At 39.4% G+C, this 21,437-nt stretch overlaps 1 protein-coding gene across 1 annotated transcript; it reads left to right on the plus strand.

The window, feature by feature from the left end:
- Positions 1-13,981: 13,981 nt before the first annotated feature.
- Positions 13,982-16,633, plus strand: LOC104246231 (cell number regulator 1-like). The gene is made up of 4 exons (XM_009802001.2): positions 13,982-14,859; positions 14,999-15,070; positions 15,213-15,431; positions 16,224-16,633. Exons 1-4 carry the CDS (start codon positions 14,277-14,279, stop codon positions 16,316-16,318), a joined length of 969 nt encoding a protein of 322 aa, XP_009800303.1. The 5' UTR covers positions 13,982-14,276; the 3' UTR covers positions 16,319-16,633.
- Positions 16,634-21,437: the final 4,804 nt, after the last annotated feature.

Genomic DNA, 21,437 nt, shown 5'->3' on the forward strand with positions numbered 1-21,437 from the left:
AAGCTCCAAATGGCCAAGCTTCGCTTCTACGGCCTCCTCTTTGCATCTGCAGCGTCGCACTTGTGGTCCCTAATCCGCAGGTGCGGAAATATCAGAAGCAGAAAATTTCTGCAACTCCTCCAAATCTCCAAACTCTCCGTCAACCATCCGAATCCATTCCGAGGCCCCCTGGACCTCAACAAAACATGAAAACCTATCCCATAACCTTATTCAAACTTGTTCCAACCTTCGGAACGCTCAAGACAACATCAAAACACCAAAATCACATCAAATTCAAGCCTAAGAATTCAAAAATCTTCTAAATTCCGCTTTCGACCAAAAGGTCTAACAAACCACGTCTGAATGACCTTATATTTTGTACACACATCCCAAATGACATAAGAGACCTACTGAAACTTCCGGAATCCCATTCCGACCCTATATCAAAATCTCACCTATCGACTGGAAAACGCCAAAATTCCAATTTCGCCAATTCAAGCCTAAATCTACTCCGAACCTCCAAAACACATTCCGTTCACGATCCTAAGTCCCAAATCACCTCCCAAAGCTATCCAAACCATCGGAACTTACATCCGGTCCCTTTAACACATAGGTCAACATCCGGTTGACTTTTCCAACTTAAGCTCACTCAAAATAGACTACGTGTCTCAAACCTTACCAAAACTTCTCCGAACACGAGCCAACCAACCTGATAGCACATAATATAGCTGAACAAGGCAATAATAAGCAGAAATTGGGGAAATAGAGTGGTAAATCATGAAATGATTGGTCAGGTCCTTACTTCCTCCCCCTCTTAAACAAATGTTCGTCCTAGAACGGGTCAAGAAACATACCTGAAGCCTCAAACAGGTGAGGATATCTGCTCCGCATCTCCCGCTCGTTCTCCCAGGTAGCCTCCTCCACAGGCCGACCTCTCCAGTACACCTTTACTGAAGATATATCCTTATACATCAATTTTCAAACCTGACGCTCCAAAATAACAACTGTCTCCACAGCATAAGTCAAATCATCCTCCAACTGAACAGTCTGAAATCCAGAACATGTACGGATCCCCAATATACTTTTGGAGCATAGAAACATGAAATACCGGGTACACACTCGACAAACTGGGTGGCAAAGCAAGCTCATAAGCCACCTCCCCAATCCTCCGAAGCACCTCAAAAGGTCCAATGAACCGAGGCTCAATTTACCCTTCTTCCCAAATCTCATAACGCCATTAATGGGTGAAAACTTCAACAAAAACTTCTCACCAACCATGTAAGACACATCGCGAACCTTCTTGTCAGCATAACTCTTTTGTCTCGACTGCGCTGTACGAAGCCACTCCTGAATTACCTTTACCTTTTCTAAAGCATCCTGCACCAAGTCTATCCCAAATAACCTAGCCTCACTCGGCTCAAACCAACCAACTGGAGATCTACACTGCCTCTCATACAAAGCCTCATATGGAGCCATCTGAATACTCGACTGGTAGCTGTTGTTATAGGCAAACTCCGCAAGAGGTAGAAACTGATCCCATGACCCTCAAAAATCAATGACACAAGCACGCAACATGTCCTCCAATATCTGAATAGTGTGCTCGGACTGCCCATCCATCTGAGGGTGAAAAGTTGTGCTTAACTCAACCTGAGTACCCAACTTTCGCTGCACAAACCTCTAAAATTGTAAAGTAAACTGAGTGCCTCTATCTGAAATGATGGAAACTGGGACACCATGCAAACAAGCAATCTCCCGGATATAGATCTCTGCTAACCGCTTTGAAAAATAAGTAGTACACACAGGAATGAAGTGCGCGGATTTGGTCAGCTGATCCACAATCACCCAAATAGCATCGAACTTCTTCAAAGTCCGTGGTATCCCAACTAAAAAGTCCATGGTGATCCGCTCCCACTTCCACTCTGGAATATCCATCTGCTTAAGTGCCACCCGGTCTATAAAGCTCATATTTCACCTGCTGACAATTGAGACACTGAGCTACATATCCCACAATGTCCTTCTTCATTCTCCTCCACCAATAATGTTGTCTTAGATCTTGATACATCTTCACGGTACCGAGATGAATGGAATACCATGAGCTATGGGCCTCCTCTAGAATCAACTCCCGAAGCCCATCTACATTGGGCACACATATCCGGCCCTGCATCCCCAACACCCCATCATCACCAATAGTCACATCTCTAGCATCATCGTGCTGAACTCTGTTATTAAGGACAAGAAAATGAGGATCATCATATTGGTGCTCTCTGATGCGATCATATAAGGAAGACCGAGAAATCACACAAGCCAATACCCGACTGGGGTCCGAAATATCCAACCTCACGAACCGATTGGCCAAGGCTCAAACATCAACTGTAAGAGGTCTCTCCCCAACTAGAACATATGCCAAACTCCCCATTCTCACCTCCTTTCGGCTCAAAGCATCGGCCACCACATTGGCCTTCCCCGAATGGTACAAAATAGTAATATCATAGTCTTTTAGCAACTTCAACCATCTTCGCTGCCTTAAATTGATATCCTTCTTCTTGAACAAGTGCTGGAGGCTATGATGATCAGTAAACACCTCATAAGACACACCATACAAGTAATGCCTCCAAATCTTCAATGCGTGAACAATGGCAGCCAACTCCAAATCATGAACATGGTAGTTCTTCTCCTGGGCTTCAACTAGCGAGAAGCAAAGCAATAACTCTACCCTTCTGCATCAACACACACCCAATACCAACTCTTGAAGCATCACAATACACAGTATATGAACCTGAAGCTGATGGCAAAACTAGCACTGGAGCTATGGTCAAGGCAGTCTTAAGCTTCGGAAAGCTCTCCTCACACTCGTCCGACCACCTGAATAGAGCACCATTTTGAGTCAACTTGGTCAAGGGCGATGCGATAGATGAGAATCCCTGAACAAACCAACGATAATAACCAGTCAAACCAAGAAAGTTGCGAATCTCTATGGCTGAGGACGGTCTAGGCCAACTCTGAACCACCTCTATCTTCTTCGGATCAACCTGTATACCCTCACTGGATACCACGTGCCCCAAGAAGCCACTTAGCTAAGCCAAAACTCACACTTGGAGAACTTTGCATAAAGTTTCTGTTCCCTTAATCACTGCAACACAACTCTCAAATGCTCCGCGTGCTCCTCCTGACTACACGAGTACACCAGAATATAATCAATGAAAACTATGACAAATGAGTCGAGATACGGCCGGAACACGCTGTTCATCAAATGCATGAACGCTGCTGGGGCATTGGTCAGCCCAAAAGACAACACCAAGAACTCATAATGACCATATCGAGTCCTACAAATTGTCGTAAAAATATCTGAGTCCATGATCTTCAACTGGTGATAACCTGACAGAGATCAATCTTAGAGAACACTCTCGCTCCCTAAAGTTGGTTAAACAAATCATCAATGCAAGGCCGAGGATACTTGTTCTTAATTGTTACTTTGTTCAACTGCCTATAATCAATGTACATCCTCCTAGTGCTATCCTTCTTCTTCACAAATAGAACTGGCACACCCCTAGGCGACATACTTGGCCGAATGAACCCCTTATCAAGGATTTCCTGAACTGCTCCTTTAACTCCTTCAACTCTGTTGGTGCCATACGATATGGTGCAATTGAGATGGGCTGAGTGCCTAGCACCAGATCAATACCAAAATCAATATCCCTATCCGGTGGCATGCCCGACAGGTCTGCAGGAAACACATCGGGAAAATCCCTCACAATAGGGACATAATCAATAATAGGAGTCTCTACACCGACATCCCTCACAAAGGCTAGATATGAAAGACAACCCTTCCCAACCATACGCTGGGCTTTCAAGAACGAAATTACCCTGCTGGGAACAATATCAGTCGAGGATACTTGTTCTTAATGAGGGATGTCGGTGCAGAGACTCCTATTATTGATTATGTCCCTATTGTGAGGGATTTTCCCGATGTGTTTCCTGCAGACCTGCCGGGCATGCCACCGGATAGGGATATTGATTTTGGTATTGATCTGGTGCTAGGCACTCAGCCCATCTCAATTGCACCATATAGTATGGCACCAACGGAGTTGAAGGAGTTAAAGGAGCAGTTCAAGAACGAAATTACCCTTCCCGGCCTTGCTTTCAAGAACGAAATTACCCTACTGGGAACAAAATCAGACGAAATTACCCTACTGGGAGCAAGGCCGAGGATACTTGTTCTTAATTGTTACTTTGTTCAACTGCCTATAATCAATGCACATCCTCCTAGTGCTATCCTTCTTCTTCACAAATAGAACTGGCACACCCCTAGGCGACATACTTGGCCGAATGAACCCCTTATCAAGGATTTCCTGAACTGCTCCTTTAACTCCTTCAACTCCGTTGGTGCCATACGATATGGTGCAATTGAGATGGGCTGAGTGCCTAGCACCAGATCAATACCAAAATCAATATCCCTATCCGGTGTCATGCCCGGCAGGTCTGCAGGAAACACATCGGGAAAATCCCTCACAATAGGGACATAATCAATAATAGGAGTCTCTGCACCGACATCCCTCACAAAGGCTAGATATGAAAGACAACCCTTCCCAACCATACACTGGGCTTTCAAGAACGAAATTACCCTACTGGGAACAAAATCAGTCGAACCTCGCCTCTCAATCCTTGGCACACCCGACATAGCCAATGTCACTTTCTTAGCGTGACAGTCTAATATAGCACGACGCGAAGATAGCCAATCCATGCCCAATATACATCGAAATCCACCATACATAACAATAAAAGATCCATTCGGGTCTTCAGACCCCCAATAGTCACCATACACGACCGGTACACACGGCCTACAACAACAGTAGAGCCCACAAGAGTAGATACACGAACAAAAGAAACAAGAGACTCGCAGGGCATATCCAAATAATGAGCAAAGTATGATGACACATAAGAATAAGTGGAACCGGGATCAACTAATATAGAAGTATCTCTGTGGCAGACTGAGACAATACCTATGATCACGACGTCTGAAGCAATAGCATCGAGCCTGGCTGAAAGTGCATAAAAATGGTCCTGACCGCTACCTTATCGACCTCCCCCTCTAGGGCGAGCTCTAGCTGACTGACCTCCACCCCTAGCTAGCTGGGTGGGTGGTGGTGAAGTAAATGGTACTGAAGCTGATGGCTGGCTCCTCTATTGAGATGAACCCACAAGACGACGAGGACACTGCCTCCACATATGAACCATCTCTTTACACTCATAAAAAATCCCGAGTGCTGGAGACGGGAACTGAAGGGAGCCCCTAGCACTGGATTGACTAGCAGATGCACCTAGCATAGAAGAGCCCTGAACTGATGGAGCACGGGACAAACTTTGAGCTGGAAGGCACTAAGTGATGAATGGCCTTGATGAAAGCTATGAGAACCATAACCCGATGATGCCCCACGATAACCTGGGCGAGCTGGCTGAGCATGCCTAAATGGACGGCCTCTGTTATGCTGAAATAGAACTCTCGAAGGAGCACCGCCATAACTACCACATCCTCGAGGCCTCTTGGCTTCCCTCTCATCCCGCTCCTAGCGACGAATTGACTCAATCTCACGAGCAATGTCTACATCCTCCTCAAAAGTAGCACCACACACCCTCTCCCTGGTCATGAGATTATGAAGCTGATATATAAGGCCATCAACAGACCTCCTAATCCTCTCTCTATCTGTCGGAACCAACCAAATATCATGACGAGCTAACTCTAAGAACCTCATCTCATATTGCATCACAGTCATCTCTCCCTGACGCAACCACTCAAACTGCCTAAGCAGCTCCTCTATGCGAGATTGCGGCACATACTTCTCCAAAAAGAGAACGGAGAACTACTGTCAGGTAAGGGGTGCTGCACCAACAGGCCTAAGCCTCTCATAAGCCTCCCACCAAGTGAAGGCGACTCCAGAAAAATGAAAAGTAGTGAAAGCGACCCCGCTGGTCTCCAGAATATCCGCTGTGCGCAGAATCCTCTGACACTTGTCCAAGAAACCCTGGGCATCCTCTCCCTCTACACCACTGAAAGTCCGATGCTAAAGTCTACCAAACCTCTCCAATCTGCACTGCTCGTCCTCTAGTATGGCAAGAGCTATACAGTCCTGAGCAGCTACAACCGGCTGGGCTGGATATGCCCCAATGTTTGGAGTTCCTACACGACCTGCTCAGGTATGCAAGCGGCGGGTGTCTGAGTGCCTCCCCCAGCCTGAGAACTAGCTGCGGCTATAGTAACTGAGACCGCCTGAGTTAGGCCAGTACATACTGATAGAATCTGAGCCAAGGCCTCCTGAAGACTCGAAATAACAATGGCACAATTGGTGCTTGAGCTGGTGCTGCTGGAGCGTCCACAACTAGGACCTGATCCTGAACTGGGGCAGCTGGTGGATCTGCAGGTGCTGCCCTAGCTGTTGTGCGGGCCACACCCCTGCCCCTACCACGACCGCATCCTTAGCCTCTAGTGGCCACAACTGGTGGTACTGGTGGTCGTCCATCCTGAACGGTAGCGCGTGTCCTCGCCATCTGTGAGAGAATAAAATAACAGAAGTTTAGTACTCAGATAAATAGATCCGCACGACAAGAATTTCAAGAATATGAAGTTTTTCCTAAAGGTTCTGCAGCCTCTCGAAGATAAATACATACGTCTCCGTACCGATCCGTGAGACTCTACGAAACCTGCTCATGACTCGTGAGACCTATGTAACCTAGGCTCTAATACTAACTTGTCACAATCCTAAACCTAGACCCGGTCGTGATGGCGCCTCTCGTGAAGACAAGGCCAGCTGACCCATAACCAATTCATTTTAAGCAATTGAGGTAACACAATTTATTTCATTAACATGATTAAATCCCAAAGAAATAGTGAAACAACACGATTTGCGGAATAAACACAGCCCGACATCGGGGGTGTCATCAGTCATGAGCATCTATCATAAGTTTACAAGTCTGAAAGAGTTTATACAGTCTATTACAGAACTAAGAATAGAAAGTAAGATAGGAGGGAGAAACACTGGGTTGCAAAAACCGAGAAGCTACCTAGTGGACTCCGAATGGCCTGCTAGGAGCAATCAACCCTCACTAGAGGGACCTAAAGCTCCTGAATCAGCACACAAGGTGCAGGGAGTAAAGTGAGTACTCCAACTCAGTGAGTAATAACAATAAATGAAAACTGAGCGATAAGAAATCACGTAAAAACACAACAACATGCTATAAAGAGGTAGTGTAAAACCAATAAAATGCAATAAAACAGTGAAATCTTATAAAACATTTTGGTCCAGAATAAGCTTCTTTAAAACACATTTTCAACAGTTAAGCAAGTAAATGAAAAGCAGCTAGAAAAGATAAACACATAAACTCCGTTCCTCGGCACAATGTCAACAAAATCAGCCCATCGGGCAATAACCTGGAACAACACCAGCCTCTCGGGCTATATCTCATATCATAATGGGTACGCGTGCTCACTAGGGATGTACAGACTCCGGGAGGGTCCCCTTATGGCCCAATCGCAATATCAAGCCATCTCGTGGCATAATCACTAGGATCTCGGCATCATATCAAGCCACCTTGTGGCGTACAACTCAGCCTCGGCCTCATAATCATAATCAGTACAACACTGTTGCGGCGTACAACCCGTTCCCATATTAATATTAACCTTACAACACAGGCCCTCAGCCCTACTCAGTCAGAAATCTCTAAAAGCCACTCAGGCAAAGTAAAATATGATGCTCAGCCCAAAATATCATTTAAAGTGTTTAAAATAGAGTAAACATGGCTGAGTTATGAAAACAGTAGAATACAGCATGACTGAGTACAGATATAAAATCAAAATAATGAGGAAATAACAGTAAAAATCCCCTAAGTGTCCAAATAGTTGGCACGAGGCCCAAATATGGCATTCAACCCAAAACATGATAATAGCAAATAGTTATCAATCAATTACGCAATAAAACAGTCATTCGGGGTGGACCAAGTCACAATCTTCAACAGTTCCCGATGACACACTCGTCATCTAGCGTGTGTGTCACCTCAATATAGCACAACGATGTGAAATCGGGGTTTCAGACCCTCAGGACAACATTTACAATTATTACACCTCAATCCAGTCCAAACTCAAGCCCACGATGCTTTTGACCCTCGAATCGGCCTCAACTCGCGTCGAATCTATCCAAAATTAGAATCACGACGTCAAAATATGCTAAGGGAACAAAGCCCATGCGAAAATAATCAATTTACAACATAAATCCCAAAATTAACCAAAACCCTACCCCTGGGCCCACGTCTCGGAATTTGATAAAATTTACATCAATAGATTCCTTATCTTCCCACGAGTTCATACAAATCAAAAGTCCCAAAATCTGACCACAAAGGGCCCCTCTAATCCTCAAGTCAAGGTCTCCAATACCAAGCCCTAATCCCCAATTTTTAACCCTTAATTTCCATTAATTTCAAGCCAAGTTAGTGAAATAATGCTATAGGATCTATTATTAGGTCTAAAAATCTTACGTCCATACATTATCCCTTGAATCCCTCTACAAAATGGCTTCCCCAAGCTCAAACACGAATAAAAATGGTGAATAACAACTCAAAATTTGCGAATGGGAGTTTATATACATTCTGGCCCAGCAAAATCACACCTGCGGCCAAAATCCTGCTCTTGCGGTACCACTTCTGCGGTCCATGAACCGCTTCTGTGGTTTTTACTTAAGTCCCTCAGGGCGGCATCTTCGGCTAAGATCCAAATGGCCAACCTTCGCTTTTGCGGCCTCCTCTTCACATCTACAATGTCACACCTACGGTCCCCAATCCGCAGGTGCGGAAATATCAGAAGTAGAAAGTTTTTGCAGCTCCTCCAAAACACCAAACTCTCTGTCAACCATCCGAATCCATCCTGAGGCCCCCAGGACCTCAAACAAACATGCCAACCTATCCCATAACCTTATTCAAACTTGTTCCAACCTTTGTAACCCTTAAGACAACATCAAAACACCAAAATCACATCGAATTCAAGCCTAAGAATTCCAAAATCTTCTAAATTATGCTTTCGATCAAAAAGTCTATCCAACCACATCCGAATTACCTGAAATTTTGTACACACATCCAAAATAACACAACAGACCTACTGCAACTTCCAGAATCCCATTCCGACCCCTATATCAAAATCTCACCTATCAACCGAAAAAGGCCAAAATTCCAATTTCACCAATTCAAGCCTAAATCTACTCTGAACCTCCAAACACATTCTGATCACGCCCCTAAGTCCTAAATCACCTCCCAAAGCTATCCAAACCATCAGAACTCACATCCGAGCCCTTTACCATATAGGTCAACATCTGGTTGACTTTTCCAACTTAAGCTCACTCAAAAGAGACTAAGTGTCTCAAACCTTACCAAAACTTCTCTGAACCCAAGCCAACCAACCCGATAGCACATAATATAGCTGAACAAGGTAATAATAAGTAGAAATGGGGGAAACGAAGCGGTAACTCATGAAACGACCGATCGGGTCGTTACAGAAACAAAATGAGGCTAAACTTGAAAAAGTGCTAGAAGAGAGTAAAAAAGAAGCCGATGCAAAGGGGAAGAAGAAAGTAATTAATAATATTGAGGCAGTTGAATTTGAGGAGATGGACTTGGTCCTTTATGATGAAGAGGAGGCAGAAGAGGTGGACGTTGTGACTCCAAAGGAAAAGAAAATAAAGACTTCCAAAAAAGAAATATCCCTTGAAGACAAAGTCTACATAGCCTTCTATCTTGGCTAAAAGGACTAGGTCTGCCATAAAATCTATGAAAGTGAAAATAGTGGAGGAAGAAGAAAGTGAAGATGGAGAAGAAACTAGTCAAAAACAGGACAAGCTGGTTAAGTTTGGGAAAAGAACCATCTTGAAGGATAGACTCCTCAGGGATGTGGATGCGAAAGGCATAGTGATGCTGCTGGAAAAACTACAACTGCAAGGGTGAAAGGACATAGTTCTTCAGATGCATGGAAAGCTTGCCAAAACTGATATTGTGGAGTTCATGGCAAATTGTGAGATCAAAAATGACAAAGTCACTAGTGTGGTGAGGGGGGGTGACAATGAGCTTTGATGACAAGAAATTGGGAGAGATTCTAGGCATACCTGATAAAGGGTACAATGATTACAAGAAGCTCAAATGGCCAAGTTTAGAGAACCTCCCTACCTCCCTTGCCATTACAAGGAAGTTTGGTAACAATGAAGAAGAGCTTCAGCCCAAGGCTGTATACAAAAGTGAGATAAAACCACCCTAGAAAGTGTTGTTTGAATTTGTTAACAAGGTTGTGTTGCCCAGGAAGGAAAGAAGGCACTTCATGGACCTGGTCCTTATGGAAAGTTTGGATAGTGGGAGGCAAATCAATTGGCCTGGGTTTATTATCTAGCTTCTTGATAGGGTTCTAAGTGGCACCAAAACTCATGTCATACCCTATGGTTTCATTCTCACGGTTGTACTTGCTCACTTCAAGGTACCCCTCAAGAAATGAGAAGTTAGTACAAGAAAGGATCACTTTGGGGAAAACACTTTGACTGTATGTGACTATGAAGTCCACACCACTCCGAAAGAACCTAATTCATCCAAAAAGGTACATGTGAAGAGCAAAGTGCGATCTTTGGTGCAAGAGAGTGGGGCTAAGGATGCTAAGATTGAGAGGCTGAAGAAGAGGTTGGCTGAAGTAGAAACTGAGAGGGCTGCTCTTAGGGATGAGATTGCAAAGGAGAACGAGAAGAATTATGTCATTCTTCATGATATACTGAAGCTACTTCAGTCTAGAAACCAAGAACCCGGTCCTTCCAAGCCTTGAAACTTTTGTAGCCTAGTTAGACAACCTAGTGACCCGGATGGAATTTCTTTTTGTTCTTTTTGCTCATGATCCAGTAATTTTATTTCTCTTTATGATTTGTGGATGACTAGTATCAATGATAATCAACTGTTTTTGTGCTCTACCTGTTTGTTGATGCTTCTTAAATGGCTAATATCATTAGATTGATAAATGATGGTTGAATCCATGATTGTATTTGAAGTAGCCCCAGTGGCCATGAGTGATATCTATTAAAATCTGGTTATCTAATATAATTATGCACCTTTTCGATGATGCCAAAAGGGGAAAGATAGGTTGTGCTTTTTACTTTGGACTGTAATGTTTATAATCTACTGAACCTGGTCCCTAATGATTAGTGACATTAAAATTGAAAGTGTTCTAATATTGTGTTGATGTTGAGCTGAGTTGAAATAGGGCTTATGCTTATGAAAAGCACAGAGTTTGTCATCATAAAAAAGGGGGAATTTGTTGGCCCAAGTGAAGTTTGTTTTGATGATTGACAAAGGAACTCAAGCATGAACCAGGTCCATACACAGTATACACAAATACGGGCAGATTCAAGCACAAGGCATGCACGTGAAGGAGATAAGTTTAAGTGGTTATATCTGATATCTTCTAAACGAAAAGGTTGCATAATTGATAAGGAGAAGGACTCCTTACTCAAGAGACTTTATCCAAGATAAGGGAGGAGTTAGAAGTTAAATATAACTATAACTCTTCTACTACGGAAGAGTATAGCATTAAAACTCTAGTTATTTCCTATTTTACTAACTCTATATATTGTAGGATTTTCTCATTTTATAGGTACGCACAAACTCTGAAGTTAAACGTGAGTTACGAGCAAAATAGTAAGGCATTTTGCAAGCAATTCTTGTGTGATTCAAGTGTACAAACCTGAAGCTACATGAACCAGATAGAAGATCTAGTTCTAAGTGTGTGTCTTTTACTCTAGTTTCATTGTAGTAGGTGTTTCAAATTGTACCTTTCAGCTTTATCTAGATGCAATTGTACTAGGTACTCTGAGTGTTGTATTCAAGTTAGAGTTAACTTGAAGTTGTCGCAACAGTTAGAGGCTGGTTTCCACAAATGGATTATGGGTAATCCTTAGGTTTACAAAGAGTTTTGTAATTGCTGTTTTGGCTCAGTGATTTAGTGAAGTGTTGGGGAAAATCTTACTGAGTAGTAAGTCGTGATTTTTTCACCTTTTGAGCCAGGTGTTTTTCACGTAAAAATACTTGTGTTCTTTACTTTCTGCATTTATTATTCCGCAACAGTAGTATAAGGAACACATAGAAGAACCATGTCCTTGTATAATCCGTGCAAACAAAAAATTGAACACCACACAGATCACCCTCTCTTGTGTGGTATTGAAGTATAAAACATCACTCACTCTTGCTAGTGTCATGTTTTCTCCACTTTCTAGTCTAAAATTGTGAAGATGAGCTACATCCGTGCTAATTCTAAAATTTATATAAGACTTATAATTACTTATAGTTACAAAATACTCTGAAAGAGGAAAATAAAAAATTATTAATCTAAATACTTTAATACCAATTCTGATAAATATGAACTTCATTATACACTACTATAAAACTGGCTAAAACCGTTTAGAAATATCGATCAAAATCGATCGGAAAACTAGAAAAACTGACCGATTTCCGACCGACTTTAATTCATTGAAATTAAGTTGGTCGGTAAATTATAGCGATTGAAGCGGGTCGATATTTCTGACCAATTTCGGTCGGTAAATTAATTTTCACAAACGACCAAAAAAGAAAAAAAATTATCGAAAAATCCGAGCGAAGTCGGTCGGTATTTTTAATTATGCAATTAAAATATTCACCGTCTGGGACTCGAACTAGGATCTGTACTATGGTAGGATACTATTCTACTACTAGACTATTGGTACATTTTTGTTTAAGATTTTTGTAAAATATTTTCATACTCTTTAATTGCATTTTCGCGCGAAAATAACTGACTGATTTCGATCGGTTTTATTAAAAATATAAATTACCGACCCAAGTCGATCGGTTTTTAAAATGACTGACTGAAATAACCGACGGATTTCGGTCGGTTTTTGAATATTAATTTTAATTTATTTAATGTGAAAAACTGACTGAAATCGGTTGATTTCTTAAAAGATAAATTTTGCGGGATGCTAAAATAGTTTCCCGCACTTTTGCGCCAATAAGTCGATCGAAGTCGGTCGGTTGGCCGCAGTCGATTTTGGCCGAATTTCTAGTAGTGATATAATATTCCCTCTATCCTAATTCCTGCGACATGGTTCGAAATTTCGAGAGTCAAATTTATTAATTTTGACTATATATTTTGATATAGAATCTTTATGTATTTTAAAATAAAATCTACATATTAAAAACCAAATAAAAAGTACTACTCCCTTCGATCCACAATAAGTGATCAATTTGCTTTTTTATTTTGGTCCAAAATAAGTGTCCATTTATATAATCAAGAAGGAATTCAATTTATTTTTACAAAATTACCCTTATGTATATATCCCTAAAAAGTTTCTCCTCACATTAAATATTTAATTAAGGGTAGTTTAGCCATACTAGGTATTTTTGTATAGAATTTAGTATTTTCTTAATGGGCGCGCTAAAAGCAAATTGGTCACTTATTGTGGACTGAAGGGAGTATAAGTTAAAATAATTAATAATTCAAAATATTTAAAAGGCATATGAAAAAGTTGTGGTAAAAAAATAATTTCTCGGAATCCGAACGATGCCACATAAATTGGGACGAGCTGAATACTACTCCATCCGTTCACTTTTACTTGGCATGTTTTTACTTTTCACGCCCCTTAATAAATAATAAATAAAATGCATAATTTACCATGATACCCATAGTAATTGATGCATATTTTATTAGATTTGAGAAAATGATTTGAAATGAGTAATAAATACTGTGGGTATAACATGAAATTTATTTTTTGCCTTCTCTTGATATGCATAAATTGACAAGTAAAATGAAAATCTATTTTAATATACATGCCAAGTAAAAGTGAACGGAGGAAGTAGTTAATTTGTAAAGTACCCTATATTTAGTCAAATAGTCAACTCTCTTTTTCGATGTTCACATTTAAAATTATGTTTTTCTCATACCCTGAAAACCACATCTTTGACCATCTTTATGACGTGAGGATGAACCGTGAATAATGGTTAATGAAAGAAAAATAGGAGAGAGGAAAGGATAATATTAGGCAGAATTGAATCATAATGATACAGGGTAGAGTTGCAACTATCGTGTTACAACTCTAATCCCATAAAAGTATCTCAGCTTTTGTCCTTTTCGTTCTTTTTGTAATTAATTTCTTTCCCACAAACGCAGAAAATTTATTTTTGCTTTCCTCGACAATCAAACAATTATTTTACGATTTTGTTGATTGATTTTACATTAGGAAGATAATCTCAGTGAATTCATTCACAACATGAAAACATCAGATGGTAATAATGACAATTTTCCATCTCCCCCTGGTCAATTATCACCATTACAAATTCCAAAACTTGAATCTTCTTCAATTCAAGGACAACTTAATTCTCCACCACGACCACCGGCTCCGCCAATTGATGGACTTCCTTCACCATTATTATCGCCATCATCGTCACGAAATTCCATGCATAAGTCACATTTATTGTCACCAACAACAATAACAACGACAACAACTACGCTCCATTCAGTGCCATCATCACCAAATATTCCCGTTCATGGACCTCACTCGCCAGCGCAATTATCATCGTCGTCACGGATGCCAATGCCTGGATCTCCATCATTACCACCATGTAAAACACCGTTATGTCACCAATCTTCCATGATGCAACCACCTCCATATGGTTACCCACCCCAACGGATGCCACCACCATTTCCATATTTTTCTTCCCCCTTTCCTCATGACCAATTTCATCCATTTTATTTGCCAACGTCCCCCGGAAATAATAATGTCTTTAATGGTCAAGTTTACAGTCAGCCCTGGTCCACAGGCCTTTTTGATTGTTTTCAAGACCTCAAGAACTGTACGTTCCTCTAATTATTTTTCTTGATTTTTCTTACCAATTCTCTCAAATTTTTATTATTAGAACTTTAAAGCATTGCACTAATTTTGTAACAATTTGACTTGGAAGATAACCATGGTTTTACGACATTTTGTTGTAGGTTTTATTACATGTTTATGTCCCTGCGTTACTTTTGGGCAAGTGGATGAGATTGTATCTGAAGGGCAAATGGGTAATTCTCGAATTGAGATATTATATGATGACATTCATTTTAGTTAATGTAAATAAACTGGAAAATAAAAACATGCATGTACTACTGTATATTTTGGTCAAATTTTGTAAAAAAATTTTGATGAAGAATTTGTGTGATGCAGTTTGGTGGGAAAGTGCACTGATGTTTGGAATACTGGAATCGGTTTGCTTCAGTCAAGCATCATGCGTTATTGCATGGTATCATCGTGCGCAATTCAGGAAAAAATACAATTTGATTGGTAATCTCCTTAGTGAATTTTTAATTACTCTCTGTTGCACGAGATTGGTCCTCTGTCAGAATTACCGACAGCTTAACAAACTCGGCTATGATGTAGCCCTAGGTAATTCCTCATTTTATTTCCTCTTTCTCTTAGGTTTCTCTTTTTGGATAATTCTCATATATTTATTGGAGATAACTTAGTACTTATGAGAAAATTATAAAACGTAAGTATTGTCTTCCTTTTTTGTTTCCCACCTATTGTCCGATATTTATTTTGGGGTTTCAGCTAATTTAGATTTCTGCCGTATAAAACCATTAAAAAAAGAACATTCGGCTCGAACCCAAGACTCTTTTTAAGGGGTAAATAATTATATAAGAAAAGTTATGTAGAGATTATTTATAACATCAAAGTCTATGTTTGTCTTCTAAATACTTTATCTTCGTAGTGTTAATACATGTATTATTATTTCATATTCTATTTGTTGGGGACGGATTTATAGCTCAGATTATGGGATAGGTGAACCCATGATCTCTCTACGTCAAATTAACTAATTTATGTATGAATCTATAATTGATCTAATATTATATGCTAGCCCCATCCAAAAGGTTGAGAGGTGAACTTGGTTGAATATTAAATCATTTACCCAAAGGAATAAGGATCCATTTCGGCTCTGGCATAAAATTATACATAGTTTCATGCATAACTTAATATGGGTATTATTTAATAATTCCAACCAATTACTGCATTTATTATGTTGGATTATTTTTTCTTATATGACCAAGTTGCATTAGTTGTGCAGGAATTATATTTCTTTGTCCCTCCAATTAAACATTGAATTGCTGTTTGCAAGAACTTTATGTTTTAATTATTTTTCCTAATCTTTCCAAACAAATGACTCCTTATTATTTTCAGGATGGAAAGCAAATAAGAAGAAACAAAGAAGAATAGCAAGCCAAACGGCAGCACGATTTGTTCCACCAGTGGTTAATCCAGGGATGTTTAGATGAGTAGCAGATTATTGGTGGATAATTGCTATACCAGAAATGATTATCGCATATCCTAATAGTGGAGTAATTTTTTATATATATTTTAATTCTTTTGACAACATTGTAAGGTGAAAAAAAAGGAGGAATCCAAGTCGAAAACTAGTATATAGCGCAGTAGTAATTATATATTATATATATAATAAAGCCAACATATATATGCATTGTTTAATTCTGAACGAAGAATCTATGCTATGTACCCTATTTTTGAGAATTAAAATGGAAACATTAAGCTCCTTTTCTAGAATAGTGATACTATTATGAAGTTAGTTTCAAGGAAAGAACAGTATATTCGGTGTTTATATCAATTCTATAAAAGCATGACCTGTCTATATACACTTTTATTATTTAATCACTGACTAATTAATATGTATTCTCAGTTTCTCACTTCGATTTATATCATATGATCAGGGTCACTTGTGTTCTTAGCCCTCAACGTAACTTCCTATCGTCTGCTTTACGAGAAATTTTCTGCTAGTCTTCTCTCCACAGCGAAGGATAGGGGCCTTAACACCCCAACACACTTATTTAGTAAAACAAAGTTTCTGACTATATCCAGTGTTCATTCAATTCAAATCTGAAGTAGTTCGAACGTAGTATATATATTCATAATAGTTGTCTAGCTTCCTTCTCGATATTGTATATACCTTGCTTATCGATAGTAAACTTTAAACTATCAACTATCAACTAATGAAGCATAACGAACGAAGGAATATAAAGAACGCCTAGTGCAAACTTAACAAGAGAGTATTCAAATGAGTAAGAGCATAGGGTGGTGATTTGAGTATTTGACCTTGAATTTGAGTTTCGATGGTTCCCATAGGCTCGGGTGGTGATTTTCGACTTAGGCATGCGTTCGAATTTGGATTTGGAGTCCCGTGGAGGTAATTTGAAGTATTTTGGCGAAAATTGAAAAGTTGAAGTTTTGGAAGGTTGAAAGGTTTGACCAAGAGTTGACTTTGGTGTTATCGGGGTCGAAATGTGATTCTGAGAGTTGGAACAGATCTGTTATGTCATTTGGGACAATGATTGAGCACGGGCCATTTCCTCCTATTTTTGAACTGCTGTTTTCTGATATCTGGTTTCCTTAATCGCGTTTACATCCATCCCTCCGCGATCGCGTAGTGTAAGTTTGGAGCAGATGATTTTTGCTCTACACGTTCGCATTCTTCTGTCCGCGAATGCGTAAGTGTACCTTTCCCTCCTTCGCGTTCGCATGTTGATTAACGAGTTCGCGTAGCTTAAATTTTGGGCCATCAACCTTTTCCCCTTCGGGATCGCACCCTACTGTATGCGATCACATAGTACATTTTTTGGCAAAGTTCTCCTTCTTCGTGATCGCAGCTCCTTTTCCGCGATCGCGATGTACAAACACCTGGGAAGAATATAAGTACTCTATTTCGAGGGTTAGCCATTTTTCACAATTTTGGAGTTCTAGAGCTTGGTTTTAAGCGATTCTTAGTAGATTTTTCAAGCAAAATATTGGGCAAGTGTTCTTCACCTAGAATTTATTATGTTCCATGAATCTATCTTTATTTTTATCATTTAATTAGTGTTTTGGGTTAAGGAAAAATGGGAATTTTTAAGAAAACTTTCAAAATGTAAAATGATGATTTGAAGGATCAAATGGTATCAGAATTTAATAATTCTAGAGTGGTTGAACTCGTATCGGAATGGGTGTTTGGGTTTTATAGATTTTATCGGGTTCCGAGGTGCGGGACCGGAGAGTTTACTTTTGTTGACTTTTTGTAAATTGTATAAGAATCATAGCTTTGTTAATTGAAATTATTTTCTCTTACATTGTTTGATGTATCCAAGTCATCTTTGAGTAGATTGAGCCGAGCAGTGGTGAATTGGTAAAGGAAAAGCTAAATTGAGTATTTAGTTGGCCGAATTGAGGTAACTGTCTTGTCTAACTTTGTGGGGAAAAAACCACCCCTTAGGAACTGAGTCGATTGTGCTATCTTGTTATGTGGAAGTCGTGTACACAAGGTGACAAGTGGGTACACAGTCTATAAATGGTATTGACCGGTTTAGATTGTTTAGTCTCTTCCCTTTCCTTTGATTAAATTCTCATAATAACATGTGGTATCTCGTTGTTAGGCTACTCTACATGCTCTATACGATGTTGTTAGCATTTATATACCTCTTACTCGTTATTTGGCCCTTATATGCCTTGGATGAAGTTATTGCCTTCCTTATTTTCTTGTTACCTCTTAATCGCTGAGTTCCTTTATGACTCGGTGCATATTTGTTGTCACGCCCCAAACCTGGGAAGGCGTGGCTGGCACCCGGTGTCGTGCTGGCCTGAGCGAACCAATCTGTAACTCATTATCATTCGACCAAAACTAGAACATACATAGGTCGAGTTAGCTGAACTCATTCCTTTTATAACTATCATAGGCCCACATGACCATTACTCATAATGTACAACTGTAAGTGGGCAAACACTAACTCAATGAACCATCTTTCTTAAATCATGAGTATATATGGGTTGTCAAGGCCTCTGCATACTGTACAAAATGAACCTCTGTCTACAAAGGCTCTAAGATTATTCGACATCAAATTGGACAGCGTACCGACCTACCCATAAGTCTGTAGCAAAATTCTGACACAATGACTCATAGACTCGGCTGCACTCCGAATGAGGTGGAGTCTTACCGATCCTTCGCTGAATGCCAATCTCGTCTACTATGAGTGCTCGTCAAACTGATTACATATACTTGCAGGCATGAATGCAGTGTCCCCAACAAAAGGACGTCAGTACGAATAATGTACTGAGCATGTAAGGCATGTAAATCAGTATATAAAGGACATGAAAGAAACATAGAGTAAAGGACTCAACCTGAAAGTCTGGATAGGTCTGTAAATCATGAAATATTTATAATGTCATGCATATGTGTATAAATGTCATATAATGCATAGGTCTGTACGTACATAACATCATCAAGCCTCTGAGGGTATCTCATCATATCATTTCAGTCACTGTGACCAATATCATCATCATATACCAGCTGATCAAGTAGTGGTGCATATATAACGCCGTAACATTTTTTCATATCTCATATATATATATATATATATATATATATATATATATATATATATATATATATAATATTACAAGAAAGAAAAGGACTAGGAAATGGGGAATGAAATAATCAAGTAGTAGTTGTTGCAAGTAGTGCAACGTCTATTGAGCCAAAAACAGAACAAGTGGAAGTAGTGGGGTTTCTCTTTTCTATCACTTTAGTTTAACTTTGTGGAATTGGAGAAGAAGAGTAGGTGTGGAATATCCGTTGCCTAAATGCTACTTTGATAACCTTTTTCTTGAATTGGAAAGGTGTTAGGCTTAACGTAATGACTAGGCCACATATTAATTAAATGTGCTACATTTTCACTCAAATGCAAGAGTCATCATTTGGACAAGGCCTTGCTGCCACGTTTGGGGGTAAAATCTTTATCAAACTTATTCACAATTATCTTAATCAAAGTGGGTGATGACTTGCCACAAAAATCCCTTAAATTTTAACACTAATTCCATGAAATAAGAGTCACACTTTGGCTTTGATGAAGACTCATTGTGTTGCCACGTTTTGGCTCATTACCCTTATCCAAAGACTTTAATTACTCAACCACTAATTATTAGGTAATTAATTCCCCCATTATCAATAATACACATAATTAAGGATTATCTCAAATTACTTAGAATACTACTCACTTTTAATATATTTAATGTACCCTACTATTATGCTCATGTGGTACCATATAAGATCAATACCTACACTATTATTTCATTAATCAACTATGTAAATATATATATTTTTTCTCAACTCCTAATTTTTCTAATCTCATGTAAAGAGTACAAATTTTTGTATGCTTAATTCTTAAAATGGTAAGAAGATAACCTTTTTTTCTTGTGAAAAAAAAATAATTTCTATCTTTACAATAAAGAAAATTTCATTTATAAACTTTCTCGTATTATGTATATAATTTAAAGCATATCGGAAAGTAGTAAAATATATTTTACAAAGGGACCTTTAACTAATTACACATGTCATTAAGTGAATACCCATTTGATTAGTCATCAAAACCCCGCATTTACTTGTGTAAACAATGCACTTTAAGTGCTATGACTCATATATGCACATTTTGTGCCACCTTTACTTCTAGTAGTGCTTAGTCACCAAATATTGTCTCCCACAACTACACATGGGATCCTCCTCCCTCCATTCTTTCCTTAGATGATGACACATATGTATATACTGGCACTAATCGCCTACTAAAATTAGACACTCATTCCATAACCTCACCTAATTTGCACATGTACCCACCCCTTTATTATACCTAATAAAGCACTTTAACTCCTAAGAGGCCACCTACTACCTTATTATGCTTAGTCATTCTGGATACTACACATGGATTTAATGTCCACAACAATAATTACCTACTAATTAATCTGTTAATATTCCACTAAAATTTAATATTTAATCAATAAGCCACATAATAATTTCTAAGTCTCATTTCACTTAAATACTAGTATACTTCATATACCTTACTATCATGGTCACGTGGTATAGCACTAGTCTATAAATATGGGGTATTATAGCTTGGCACTAGTTCGCAACATGTTATATTTATTGTTATGATATTGATATTGTACAGTGGGATTGGGTTGCACACCGCAACAAGTGAAATAAGGGTGAATCGATATGGTTGAATAAGGGTGGATACGATATTGATATTATATGGTGGGATCGGGTTGCACGCCATAACATATTTGTGTATTTTGTATCCCCTGTTTTATTGTATTGGCTTCAATTCCTTCGTACGAGATTCTGAGAATTTGTATTTTCTGATTTCACCGTCTTCTGAGGATTTATTTATCATCATTGACATTACTGCCTTGCCGTCATTTCCTGAGTTGTTTTCCTAGTACTATTATTCTAGTAAATTGATTTTCATGGTGAATTTACTACGTTGAGTCATTATCTCCTGCCCTACTGAGTTGTTAGTTATATAGTGATTTAAAATAAAGAAATTAATATCATGCTACCTTGTATGACTTTTAAGTTAGAATTCG

This window comes from Nicotiana sylvestris, chromosome 12 (assembly GCF_000393655.2).
Source record: "Nicotiana sylvestris chromosome 12, ASM39365v2, whole genome shotgun sequence".
Classification (NCBI taxonomy): domain Eukaryota; kingdom Viridiplantae; phylum Streptophyta; class Magnoliopsida; order Solanales; family Solanaceae; genus Nicotiana; species Nicotiana sylvestris.